Source organism: Asterias rubens, chromosome 22 (assembly GCF_902459465.1).
Source record: "Asterias rubens chromosome 22, eAstRub1.3, whole genome shotgun sequence".
In the NCBI taxonomy this organism is placed as follows: Eukaryota; Metazoa; Echinodermata; class Asteroidea; order Forcipulatida; family Asteriidae; genus Asterias; species Asterias rubens.
In genome coordinates, this window is record NC_047083.1 from 2,380,594 (window position 1) to 2,395,256 (window position 14,663).

Below are 14,663 nucleotides of genomic sequence, written 5' to 3' on the forward strand. Positions count from 1 at the left end.
CAAAATGTGTACAAGGCTACATAATAGCCTTATGAACTTGTCAAGTTTTTCACATATAAAGAACAAGGCTATAGCCTTGTGAACTTGTCAATTTTTCACAAAAAAATGTGTGAACTTGTAATTTTGTTTAGCAAAAAAGTGTGTAGGGCTATAGCCTTATGAACTTGTCAAATTTTTCTCAAAAAAGTGTGCAAGGCTATATAGCCTTATGAACTTGTCAAAATTCTTTCACAAAATGTGTACAAGGCTATATATAGCCTTATGAACTTGTCAAATTCTTTCACAAAATGTGTACAAGGCTATAGCCTTATGAACTTGTCAAATTTTTCACAAAAAAGTGTGCAAGGCTATATATATAGCCTTATGAACTTGTCAAATTCTTTCACAAAATGTGTACAAGGCTATAGCCTTATGAACTTGTCAAATTTTTCACAAAAAATGTGAACTTGTCAATTTTTTCTCGAAAAAGTGCAAGGCTATATAGCCTTATGAACTTGTCAAATTTTTCACAAAAAATGTGTAAGGCTATAGCCTTGTGAACTTGTAATTTTTTTACCAAAAAGGTGTGCAAGGCCTTATGAACTTGTCAAATTTTGCACAAAAAAGTGTGCAAGGCTATAGCCTTATGAACTTGTCAAATTTTTCACAAAAAATGTGTGAACTTGTAATTTTTTTCACAAAAATGTGTACAAGGCTATTGAACTTGTCGAATTTTGCACAAAAAGTGTGAACTTGTAATTTCTTTACCAAAAAAATGTGCAAGGCTATAGCCTTGTGAACTTGTTATTTTTTTACCAAAATGTGTACAAGGCCTTGTGAACTTGTCAAATTTTGCACAAAAAAGTGTACAAGGCTATAGCCTTGTGAACTTGTCAAATTTTTCACAAAAATGTGTGCAAGGCTTTAGCCTTGTGAACTTGTCAAATTTTTCACAAAAATGTGTGCAAGGCTATAGCCTTATGAACTTGTCAAATTTTTCACAAAAAAGTGTACAAGGCTATAGCCTTATGAACTTATCAAATTTTTCACAAAAAAATGTGTGAACTTGTAATTTTTTTCACAAAAATGTGTACAAGGCTATAGCCTTGTGAACTTGTCGAATTTTGCACAAAAAGTGTACAAGGCTATAGCCTTATGAACTTGTCAAATTTTTCACAAAAATGTATGCAAGGCTATAGCCTTATGAACTTGTCAAATTTTGCACAAAAAAGTGTGCAAGGCTATAGCCTTATGAACTTGTCAAATTGTCCACAAAAAATGTGCAAGGCTATAGCCTTATGAACTTGTCAAATTTTTCACAAAAAATGTGAACTTGTAATTTCTTACCAAAAAAATGTGCAAGGCTATAGCCTTATGAACTTGTCAAATTTTGCACAACAAATGTGAACTTGTAATTTCTTTACCAAAAAAATGTGCAAGGCTATAGCCTTGTGAACTTGTCAAATTTTGCACAAAAAAGTGTACAAGGCTATAGCCTTATGAACTTGTAAAATTTTGCACAAAAAATTGTGCAAGGCTATAGCCTTATCAACTTGTCAAATTTTGCACAAAAAAGTGTGCGAGGCTATAGCCTTGTGAACTTATCAAATTTTTCACAAAAAATGTGTGCAAGGCTATAGCCTTATGAACTTGTCGAATTTTGCACAAAAAAGTGTACAAGGCTATGAACTTATCAAATTTTTCACAAAAAATGTGTGAACTTGTAATTTTTTTCACAAAAATGTGTACAAGGCTATAGCCTTATGAACTTGTCAAATTTTGCACAAAAAAGTGTGAACTTGTAATTTGTTTACCAAAAAAAGTGTGCAAGGCTATAGCCTTATGAACTTGTCAAATTTTTCACAAAAAATGTGCAAGGCTATAGCCTTATGAACTTGTCAAATTTTTCATAAGAAATGTGCAAGGCTATAGCCTTATGAACTTGTCAAATTTTTCACAAAAAATGTGCAATGAACTTGTCAAATTTTTCACAAAAAATGTGAACTTGTAATTTCTTTACCAAAAAAATGTGCAAGGCTATAGCCTTATGAACTTGTCAAATTTTTCACAAAAAAAGTGTACAAGGCTATAGCCTTATGAACTTATCAAATTTTTCACAAAAAAGTGTGAACTTGTAATTTGTTTACCAAAAAAGTGTGCAAGGCTATAGCCTTATGAACTTGTCAAATTTTTCACAAAAAATGTGCAAGGCTATAGCCTTATGAACTTGTCAAATTTTTCACAAAAAAGTGTACAAGGCTATACAAATTTTTCACAAAAATGTGTGCAAGGCTATAACCTTATGAACTTGTCAAATTTTTCACAAAAATGTGTGCAAGGCTATAGCCTTATGAACTTGTCAAATTTTTCACAAAAAAATGTGTGAACTTGTAATTTGTTTACCAAAAAAGTGTACAAGGCTATAGCCTTATGAACTTGTCAAATTTTTCACAACAAATGTGCAAGGCTATAGCCTTATGAACTTGTAAAATTTTGCACAAAAAATGTGAACTTGTAATTTCTTTACCAAAAAAATGTGCAAGGCTATAGCCTTGTGAACTTGTCGAATTTTGCACAAAAAAGTGTACAAGGCTATAGCCTTATGAACTTGTCAAATTTTGCACAAAAAAGTGTGAACTTGTAATTTGTTTACCAAAATGTGTACAAGGCCTTATGAACTTGTCAAATTTTGCACAGAAAAGTGTGAACTTGTAATTTGTTTACCAAAATGTGTACAAGGCCTTGTGAACTTGTCAAATTTTTCACAAAAATGTGTGCAAGGCAAAATGTGTACAAGGCTTGTCAAATTTTTGCACAGAAAAGTGTGAACTTGTAATTTGTTTACCAAAAAAATGTGCAAGGCTATAGCCGTGTGAACTTGTAATTTTTTTCATAAAATGTGTACAAGGCCTTATGAACTTGTCAAATTTTGCACAAAAATGTGTGCAAGGCTATAACCTTATGAACTTGTCAAATTTTGCACAAAAAAGTGTGAACTTGTAATTTGTTTACCAAAAAAGTGTGCAAGGCTATATAGCCTTATGAACTTGTCAAATTTTTCACAACAAAATGTGCAAGGCTATAGCCTTATGAACTTGTCAAATTTTGCACAAAAAATGTGAACTTGTAATTTCTTTACCAAAAAAATGTGCAAGGCTATAGCCTTGTAAACTTGTCGAATTTTGCACAAAAAAGTGTACAAGGCTATAGCCTTATGAACTTGTCAAATTTTGCACAGAAAAGTGTGAACTTGTAATTTGTTTACCAAAATGTGTACAAGGCCTTGTGAACTTGTCAAATTTTGCACAAAAAAGTGTACAAGGCCTTATGAACTTGTCAAATTTTGCACTAAAAATGTGAACTTGTAATTTGTTTACCAAAAAAATGTGCAAGGCTATAGCCGTGTGAACTTGTAATTTTTTTCATAAAATGTGTACAAGGCCTTATGAACTTGTCAAATTTTGCACAAAAAAAGTGTACAAGGCTATAGCCTTATGAACTTGTCAAATTTTTCACAAAAAAGTGTACAAGGCTATAGCCTTATGAACTTGTCAAATTTTGCACAAAAAATGTGAACTTGTAATTTCTTTACCAAAAAAATGTGCAAGGCTATAGCCTTGTGAACTTGTCGAATTTTGCACAAAAAAGTGTACAAGGCTATAGCCTTATGAACTTGTCAAATTTTGCACAGAAAAGTGTGAACTTGTAATTTGTTTACCAAAATGTGTACAAGGCCTTGTGAACTTGTCAAATTTTGCACAAAAAAGTGTACAAGGCCTTATGAACTTGTCAAATTTTGCACTAAAAATGTGAACTTGTAATTTGTTTACCAAAATGTGTACAAGGCCTTGTGAACTTGTCAAATTTTGCACAAAAAAGTGTACAAGGCCTTATGAACTTGTCAAATTTTGCACTAAAAATGTGAACTTGTAATTTGTTTACCAAAATGTGTACAAGGCCTTGTGAACTTGTCAAATTTTGCACAAAAAAGTGTACAAGGCCTTGTGAACTTGTCAAATTTTGCACAAAAAAGTGTACAAGGCCTTATGAACTTATCAAATTTTTCACAAAAAATTGTGTGAACTTGTAATTTTTTTCACAAAATGTGTACAAGGCCTTATGAACTTATCAAATTTTTCACAAAAAATTGTGTGAACTTGTAATTTTTTTCACAAAATGTGTACAAGGCCTTATGAACTTGTCAAATTTTGCACAAAAAAGTGTGCAAGGCTATAGCCTTATGAACTTGTCAAATTTTTCACAAAAAAATGTGAACTTGTAATTTGTTTACCAAAAAAGTGTGCAAGGCTATAGCCTTATGAACTTGTCAAATTTTTCACAAAAAATGTGCAAGGCTATAGCCTTATGAACTTGTCAAATTTTTCACAAGAAATGTGCAAGGCTATAGCCTTATGAACTTGTCAAATTTTGCACAAAAAAGTGTGCAAGGCTATAGCCTTATGAACTTGTCAAATTTTGCACAAAAAAGTGTGAACTTGTAATTTGTTTACCAAAAAATGTGCAAGGCTATAGCCTTATGAACTTGTCAAATTTTTCACAAGAAATGTGCAAGGCTATAGCCTTGTGAACTTGTCGAATTTTGCACAAAAAATGTGCAAGGCCTTATGAACTTGTCAAATTTTTCACAAAAATTTTGTTCACAATAAAGTGTACAAGGCCTTACGAACTTGTCAAATTTTTCACAAAAAAGTGTACAAGGCTATAGCCTTGTGAACTTGTAATTTCTTTTACCAAAATGTGTACAAGGTGTACAAGGCAAAATGTGTACAAGGCTTGTGAACTTGTCGAATTTTGCACAAAAAAGTGTGCAGGCTATATATAGCCTTATGAACTTGTCAAATTTGTTCACAAAAATGTGTGCAAGGCTATAGCCTTATGAACTTATAGCCTTGTGAACTCGTCAAATTCTTTACCAAAATGTGTACAGCCTTGTGAACTTGTCAAATTTTTCACAAAAAAGGTGTACAAGGCCTTATGAACTCATCAAATTTTTCACAAAAATGTGTACAAGGCCTTATGAACTCATCAAATTTTTCACAAAAATGTGTACAAGGCCTTATGAACTCATCAAATTTTTCACAAAAATGTGTACAAGGCCTTATGAACTCTTCAAATTTTTCACAAAAATGTGTACAAGGCCTTATAAACTCATCAAATTTTTCACAAAAATGTGTACAAGGCCTTGTGTACTTGTCTAATTTGGCCTGAAAATATGTACAAGGGTATGAGACCAGCTGAAATCAGATAAAATCACAAAGCCAGAAATCAATGGTTTTATAGTAAAGAATAACTTACATTGTTTATTTGGTTTTCTTATGTTAGATTGAAGTTGATGAAGGCTTAATGTACATACATCTTTACAAATCACAAACGTTTAAATCTCTTCTCTTTATAATAATAACGATATTTATATTATCCAGTTTTCGTGGTATAAATACAAAGCCACGGCTGGAGACATAACAAGAGATCCTTCAACAAGATTCTTGAAGACCACAAGAACTGCATTGTCGAAATGTCAGAACCACTCCCTTAATCCCTCTAGCTATAACAAGTTTAAATTAAAACAAATAATAACCTACCCTCCCTGATTTGCGATAAACAAAAATAGGGAAAGAATCAGCAGACATTCACTTCTGTTTTAACAAAAATACATAACCGTCTTCAAAAACTACTCCAATTATTTGTTTAACAAACAAATTCAGTTATAATGCTGGTGTTACGGATGAAGAGGAAAATTTGGACCCATAACGTTTGTTGACATTTAAGGAACAACTAGCATGGTTTGCGAGGACACTATGTACATTAATCTCTTTCTATGATTTGTTGGGGTTCGGGTTTGACAACTTGACAACTCTCTCAGTATTCTCTGATCATCAAGAGAGAAAGCCAAAACTACCACCCCTACTAATACAGAGTTTGATGTACATAGTGTTCCGCCAACCATACCCGATTGTATAGCCACCATACAACGTTTTAAAACCTACTCTAGTAAATGGTGTCTGCGCAAACCTTACTTGACTGTGCTCTTATCATGCAAAGTTTCAAATCCTATCGATCGAAAGATCGAAAAATCATTGAAAGTAACAACCTGACACAAACATGGTTTGATACTTGTAACAAATAATAATAAAAACTTATTAACAAAAATTATAATGTTTTTAGTCTGGGTTTCAGTAACATCGGAAACATTTTCTCAAATTCTCTGTTTTTTTTATATTCTTTAGATTTCTAAAATAAGCATTCTATATTCAGTGCTGTCATATGACTCCTAAACAAAACAATCCACAGCCATTCTACTCTAGTGGAGTTCGAACCCATGACCCCTGCATTCGGGCCGAGAGCATTCAGTAGACCACTGAGCGTGCCCAGACACCGTACTCAATCCTGTAATTACTTTGGGTCCAGTTTCATAAAATAAAAAAAATGTGAATTAAGCTCTCACACAGCGACCCAGGTTACCAGCCAAAATACCATGTAAATAATATTCCTTTGAGTGGTTCTCTGCTAATAAAAATTTAAGGCAAAAAAAGAAAGAAAACAAGAAGATCTGTTTCATTCCTAAGACCCCCCCCCCCCCCCCCAACCACAAATTTTCCAAGAGCAGTGTATTTCAATGTTTCGATGAACATGTGTTTATAAAAAAAAATAACTAAACTTGTATATTCTTAAAACAATTCTTCCCATAGTAAATGTCACTAAATTTCATATTTCTTACTAAGTCAAGAACTGACCTGGGGTTGCTGAACTTGGACCAGCATTTAATCTTCAAGGGCAAGTTTCACAAAGTTGCTTAGCAGAGGTTCTTCAAGCCATAATAGATTGGGTACCAGCTACAATGTCATACTGTATATTATAATACAGGGAACCAGTATGTCAGTTCTGCTTAGCAGAAAACAGTGCTTAGCAAACTTACCAGTCAAAATCACTACCATTACAATGTATATTAGCTGGTAACCTGGAATCGAATCTGAAAACCAACTGTGTAAAATTAATCCCAAGGACGGCAAATGATCATACACAGAGTACTTCATGCAAATAATTTCTTCCCCTAATAAGTACTCTCCTTTTTTGTACACAGAAAAAATTGTTTTCCCCCCAAATATAATAAGCAGTTTAGACTTAAAAATTTACAAAACAATTCAAAGAAATTGCAATACTGGTGGCAATACACATACCTGCATTATGTCAAATCAAATTATTAAACAAAACAATCAAAGAAGGGAATTATTTTTGTATTTAAAAATAACATTGATAAACAGAAGTGATAATTTTGTATGTAAGAGTGTATCATCGCAACAGTGCGAAATTATCGTTGACGTGAAATGCCAGCTTCAGAAAAGCATACAATTGTTTATTGTGAAGTAACAATAATCCAACTTAAGATAAGTTGCTCACCTGTAAGTGTTATTTTAGGAGAGTTAGGTCCTGGGAATTTTGTTTTATATGAAAACAAATTCTAACTAATTCTAAGAGAAGTTGCTGACACAGACAAAATTGATGCACAACAAAGATACCTGCATTGATGATTAGATAAATAAAAACATTTGGGGATTTCTTTGGGGCCTTACAACAATAATAATTATAAGATTCATGAGATAGTTCTCAATTTTAAAGAAGTAACTTCAACCATCCATTTCCTTCATTTGTTCTTTGCAGTTAAATTGTGATTGTTCTTTTATCTTGTTCAGTGATTATTCTTCCATCTTGGTGTAAATTTGGGAAGGTTTCAGTTTTTCCGTCACCTTGCTTTCCTCAAATTTCCATGAGCAACCCGAAGACACCTTGTAATCAATACTTCTTATACCCTTACAAATTATATATATTAGTACTAGAATAAACCTTTTTCTGTTAAAATAAACTACTGTATCAAGGGGCCTTTTTAAAACCATGGCTTTCTTTCTCCCAGGGTACAGTCCAAGCTTTGAAGCCCATAAAGTGTTATTTCACATCGAGTTAAAGGGAAGGTTTAAGTTTGGTAATCATTCGTAAAATTAATTGCAAAAGATCTTACTTGGCTAGCAATACACCTAAGATACAATAATCGAACAGTTCCAAATACCAAAGGTATACTTTCCCTTTAACCAATCAATGTATATTGCATTTCATGTGCACCCACCCAATGATTCCATAGGCATTGATAGCTTGCCACTTCCAGCCAAAACTAAGCATTATTTCAATTATAATTTACCCACATTAAATGTAAAGGGCTATTTGCTGGACACAAAATCAACTTCAGTAAGTTCTTGAATTTTTGCAAAACATAATAATGTGAATCAGGGGTGAATTTCACAACGAGTTAGGACTTGTTTTGAGTTAAGACGAGTTACTCCTCCGAACTTAGGACTAGCCTTAAAGGCACCGTACACGTTTAGTAATTGTCAAAGACAAGTGTTCCCACTTGGTGTATCCCATCATAAGCACAAAATAACAAGCCTGTGAAAATTTGGGCTCAATTGGTCAACGAAGTTGTGAGAAAATTATGAAAGAAAAAAACACCCTTGTTGGACGAATTTGTGTGCTTTTAGATAGGAATAAAAGACTTCTAGCTAGAAGTCTTTTATTATTTTAGTGAGAAATTACCTCTTTCTCAAAAACTACATTACTTCAGAGGGAGTCGTTTCCAACAATGTTTTATACTGTCAGCAGCTCTCAAATGCTTGCAACCAAGTCAGTTTTTAAGTTAATATTTTTTTTTTTTTTTTTTTTTTTTACTAATTACCAAACGTGTACCTTCCCTTTAAGTTTGTAAACAACTCCAAAAGAGGTGTAAGACTAGTTCTAAGTAGGGACTTTCTCTGTGAAATCGACCCCAAGAACTTCAGTTTTTCTCTCTCTTACACTTCTCAGATGGCCGACATGTGGGTCCTGACCTGACAGTGGCTTAGACATGATCGGAACTATTCGATAAAAAAATACAAACACATTAAATCTTTTGTTGTTGTAAATAGCTGACACAGAACTCTATGGAAACAGGCTATGGCTTTAGAAAAAAAAAAAAATAATAATAATTTTTCCACAACTCCCCTTAAATAAAATAAAATATCAGGTGGAGATAATTCTTAGCTTGAGTCTCCCAATGTTCGGAGAATCCACTTCACCCCCATAAAAAATAAACTGACATGATCGACGTACAAAGAGTCCCAATTTACAATGCATACATTTATCAGACAATGGTGTACAGTTCAAGAGTTGTGTTTTCTGTACAGTTTAAATTATTGCTGCATAGCTATATACTCTCCACTCTTCCGAAAGGAGGTGGCACTCCTTTTCTTATTCTGTCTTCTCCATTACCCAGGGGGAAATAAACCAGTGGTCTCTCCCAGTCTTCGTCTTGTGATTTTACAAATATATACTAACAGAAAATATCTGAGCCTAGCAGGAACTATACAAGGGGTGATTTACAGAGTTGGCTATGTTTTGGATCGATTTCATAATCCATACCAATACAGAGGTAAGTCTAGTTCCCTGTATACAGGACATCTAATACCCCAAGTTTTAATTGTCAACCTTAAACAAGTGACCAGTCTATTTTGCGTTTCAAAACTGATCCTTTTTAAGAGGGAAGAAACCCCCAGGATAATATTTTGTAAAAAAATTTGCTTTGTGATAATTATTTGTGACATCAAGTGTATGTCGTTTAAAAGCTCTTTTTCTTCTGAATCCAGAAATGGCGATCTCCATTTTGAATAATGGAAACCCATCTACTCCCATTTCACGGTGTCCCGATGATATAATGCATGCCCTGTGCTCTCTCCAACATTGATGACTGGACACGGAAATCGATCAAAATTCACCAACGTTCACCTTTGTGAAACGACCCTTAATAAAACCAAGAACCAAATTCTTATCTGACAAGGCTCTGGGAGGAAAAGGAAAAAAAAAAGGGGGGGGGGGGGTAAACAAATGACAAACCAAAGTTGGGTCTAAAGTGAATCTGGTTAGCCCGAATGTCACTACACAAAGAAATATTTAGCTCGATAGAAATCAGTTACCAAGCAAAACCCATGGTGTTCACATTGCTGCAACTGGTGACGCACAACATATTTTGCTGAAATCATTTACTAAAGAAACCTTCTGCTTAAAAATGTTTGTGTGAACCTTAACCCCACTTTAAAACTTGTTGGGCCCTGGCTTAGAAGAATAATAAAAAAAAAACTTAGCACTTTTGAGGAGAACTTTGTCAACTTGTCAACGAGTGAAGTTGGTTCCTTCTGTTTAAAGGCAGTGGACACTATTGGCAATTTCACAAAATAATTATTAGCATAAAACCTTTCTTGGTGACAAGTAGTGGGGAGAGGTTGATGTTATAAAACATTGTGAGAAACGGCTCCCTCTGAAGTGCCATAGTTTTTGAGAAAGAAGTAATTTTCCACAAATTTGATTTCGAGATCTCAAGTTTAGAACTTGAGGTCTCGAAATCAACCATCTTAACGCACACAACTTCGTGTTGCAAGGGTTGTTTTTCTTTCATTATTATCTCGCAACTTCGATGACCGATTGAGCTCAAATTTTCACAGGTTTGTTATTTTATGCATATGTTGAGATACACCAACTGTGAAGGCTAGTCTTTGACAATTACCAATAGTGTCCACTGCCTTTAAGAGTCACCCCACAAGGGTTTTTATGGACATTGCAGGTTTCAGATCTCATTTTTCTGTACATTTTTTTTACAATTAGGAAGAAATAGTTGTTATTTTTTGTTATCATAAAAATGGAAGTTTCTAGTATATTTACTCCTAAAACAGACTCAGAATTTTCATAATTTACAAAAAAGCATAATGTACAATCGGATACCCTACCTTCGGAAAAAAATGTACTCTTCCATTCAGCTAAATAAATAAAAGAAATAGAAGATACCATTTTTCAAAATAGGTCAGACGTTTTGTCTTTTTTTTTTTTTTAGAGTCATAATCATTTGATTATCCAATTTGCATATATAACATTTTAAACTTGATAAAAGCTTTCCTCCTGAATTTGTCATTACTCTTTGGTGAGATGATAAAATACCCAGAACTTTGTTCCTTGAAGTCAATTTTTTTTTAAATCGAAATTGCGAGACAATACGAAGGAAATGTCGCTAAGTAGGTAACACTTCCTTAAAGCAGAGAACAAGAGGTTGACGTAAAGAAACACGAGTATAAAGTATCAGGCAGAGTTGTAGTACTCATCAAATGTGTTCAGACTTGCACTCGGAAAGTACTTGTATTAACATTCTTACTGGTTCTTATGGAAAAGTACTCATACTTGGTATCTTGCATAAGTACTTGCACTCTTACTTGTACTCATACAAAAGTTTGAATACTCAATATCGTGGAAAAGTACTCGTAACTATATGGAAAAGTACTCATACTCATGGAAAAGTACTCATACTTTGATACCTTTCAAAAGTTAAGTACTCACAATCATACAGGTACTCGTGGAAAAGTACTTGTACTCATGGAAAAGTATTCATACTCATGGAAAATTATTCATACTTGATATCTTGCAAAAGTACGCGCAATCAGACATACAGTTACTCATAGAAAAGTATTCATACTTATGGAAAAATACTTGTACCAATGGAATAGTACTCATTATTCGTACTCTTGGAAAAGTACTTTTACTTGAATTCATGGAGAAAGTATTCATACTACTCAATATCCAACTCATGAAAAAGTACTTGTACTCAGAGAAACGTTCTTGTACTTCTACTCGTGAGAAAAGAACGTATACTCGATATCCAAGTCATGAAAAAGTACACATACTCATTCTTATTCATAGTAATTGTACTCAAATTCATGAATAAGTTTGTGTACTCAGAGACAACGTTCTCGTACCTCTACTCACGAGAACAGAACGCATACTTCTACTCTTTTGAAAAGTGCTTATTCAGAAACTCTTGGATGAGTATTCGTACTCGTGCTTGTACTTATTTTCATGGAAAAGTACTCAACTACAACTCTGGTATCGGGTCTGGAGTTTATACTCAAGGAGGAGCAAGGCCACGCTTCCTGACTAACTGGCACTTCAATTCATGTACTTTTCCCAGCAGAATCCGATTATTTGTATCGAGGTAACCTGCCATTCAGGAGGACATTTTGAAAAACCCCAAACTTGTTAGTCCTTGATAATGACTTAATAATGCAAAATAGGTATCTCCATGGAAGATGTTTCCATGGTAACACAAACAGAGATCAATGTTAACAAGACTCGTACTTCTCACGAGAGAGAGACAAATGTTTTTCTAACGAACATAAATAAACAGAGACTAAGTACAAGCCTCTTGGTGGGATCACCTTTTTACGATAAAATGTCTGGTTTTTTTTTCCTTCATAACTTTGCAATAAATATTACAAATCTAGTAAATACCTAAAAATGTAACCGGTTCTGACCAGCTGTGACTGGCTTACACTAGATGGAACCTGTCAGATCTGGATCCTACATAATATACGACAACACTGCTTCTGCTGGAATGAGTACCAAGCCGTGCTGTTGCATTTGACAAATTAGTTTCTTCCAATTTGAGTTGTACGCAGTGTGGTACTAAGTTGTGGTTGGTCTTGACTGGTTCCAAGTGGTCAAATCTGGATTGAACCAGATTGAACTGGTTTAATAGTCTTGCTCATGACAGTCAGACATGTTTCAGCTGCTTTTCAAGAGAGTAAAAAATGCTGAGCAACCAATTCAATCCAGTTTATAAGCTGGATGTGTTTTTATTCTACAACTGCTGCTCGAAACCGGTTCAGACCAGTATCATCTGGTCACAAATCCATGTTGAATACTAAAAACTGACGAATCTTCAACTCGCTTGATCAAGTCTGAACCAGATCTCCCAGAGGACAATATTCCACTACAAACCGGCTGTATCCGGTAATAGCCTGCCAAGTATGGTGATCCACACTTTTCAACACATGTAGACTGAATCTGGTCATCAATGATGATCAAAAACCTCCCTTGATAAAACCATTCCAAGCTGGATCTGGGCGAGAGAGAACTGATAACAACCAGTTCAGACTGGTTCTGCGATAGAGGAATCCAGTTACAGCCAGTCCAAGCTGGATCTGGGCCAGAGAAAACTGAGTACAACCAGTTCAGACTGGTTCTGCGATAGAGGAATCCAGTTACAACCAGTCCAAGCTGGATCTGCGCAAGAGAAAACTGATTAAAACCAGCTCAAACTGGATCTGCGATAGAGGGATCCGGTTTACAACCAGTCCAAGCTGGATCCTGCAGAGAGATCCAATCTGGCTGACAGCATTGCTCTTGCATCAAGATAATCATCATCCACTAGTACTCGGGTTTCATCTGGTTTCATCTGGTTTCATCTGGTTTCAACTAGTCCATACTGGTTTCGACAAACAAATGTTTCATCAGCCACTTCTCCACCGGGCTGGGTTTGGTCAGATACGGCTAGTTCAAACCAGTTCTGACTGGTTGAAACCGCTTGTGATGGATTCCACATGGAATGTGAGAAGGGTTGGTCTACGGTGGCACACCACCCATCTTGGTCCCATAGCTTATTTATCTAGCTGCCACCTAAAGACAAACAGAAATAAAACCTTAGTGATTGTGATTTACACTTTACATAAAAAAGGACGGTCTGGGGGGTTGTGGCACTGTTCGAACAAAAATACAGTCTCACTGTCTGAATAGCCTTGTTTGACAGCATTATTGAGTAAGGAATCTTCACACAAAGACAGTTGGTCATTGTTGATTTGAACTGGACAAGAAGGTATTTTTTATTTCATGCAGTTATCATTTAAAAAAAAAATCAATCGTCAGCAGACAAGGCGCAAACGAAAGATAAGACGCACCGATGTTTTGGGGGGTCTAAAAAATCAGATAAGACACGTCGTATCCACAGGAAAATACGAAAATGCTCTTTCCAAGATGAACCTGAAGCTTAGCCGATTTCCTACCTGAGATTTGAGTTGTCACTTATTCCTTATGTCAACAGGAATATGTCCTGACTCCCGGCCCATCCGCCGTCGTTGACCCCTGACCCTGAGGTTTCTGAGCTGCATTTGACCTTTGACTCGGCGACCCCGGTGTGGGGGAGTCTTGAGATGTGGCGGATGCCGTATCTTTGCCCTTCGGTGAGGAGCCATCTTTCGGTTTGAAGATTTTCTTCCTCCAGGAGGGGCCACGTTTAAACCGGCTGCTTGCATCCTGTATGAGACGATGGACACAAAGAGATTATAACATCGCATCAGAGCAAAATCTTGCAAAAAAAATCTCGCAAGAAAATGCCCTGTGGCAATAAATGTTGTCTCCACTGTGCAAACACTTTGTACATGTATGTAGTACAAAAATACTCCTTTCAAAAATGTTGGAACGTTATAGAATTGGTAAGAAAAAAAAAATTGTGAAAATCACAGATTTACATAAAACTTACATGGTCTAATGATGATGATAGTACAAAACATCCCTTAAAATATTTCTGTCCGAAATTTCATATTTGATGAGAAATAAATAATCTAATTTCGCTGTTGGAGTTTATCACTCAGTGAGCGTTTTATCATTTTTGTTTTGGCATCGATGCAGTGCAATTGGTTTTTCACTATTCTCGTGACCCAGATGGCCGATCGATCTCGAACTTCTACAGGTTTGTCAGTTTATGTATATATGGCGGATTACATCAAGTGCTTACACTGCCAGCAACTTTTTTGCTAGCAAAACCAAAT

General features: G+C 35.0%; 1 protein-coding gene across 9 annotated transcripts in view; it reads right to left on the minus strand.

Annotated features, from left to right (window-relative positions):
- Positions 1–10,529: 10,529 nt before the first annotated feature.
- The window catches only part of LOC117304987 (liprin-alpha-1-like), a 68,162-nt gene continuing 64,028 nt past the window's right edge, over positions 10,530–14,663 (minus strand). For all 9 annotated transcript variants that reach the window (XM_033789653.1, XM_033789659.1, XM_033789652.1 and 6 more), the window contains 2 exons: positions 13,899–14,148; positions 10,530–13,515 (listed from right to left, as the gene is read on the minus strand). In XM_033789653.1, coding sequence (XP_033645544.1) covers positions 13,930–14,148 — 219 coding nt within the window. In that variant the 3' untranslated portion in view covers positions 10,530–13,515; positions 13,899–13,929. The remainder of the gene's footprint in view (positions 13,516–13,898; positions 14,149–14,663) is intronic.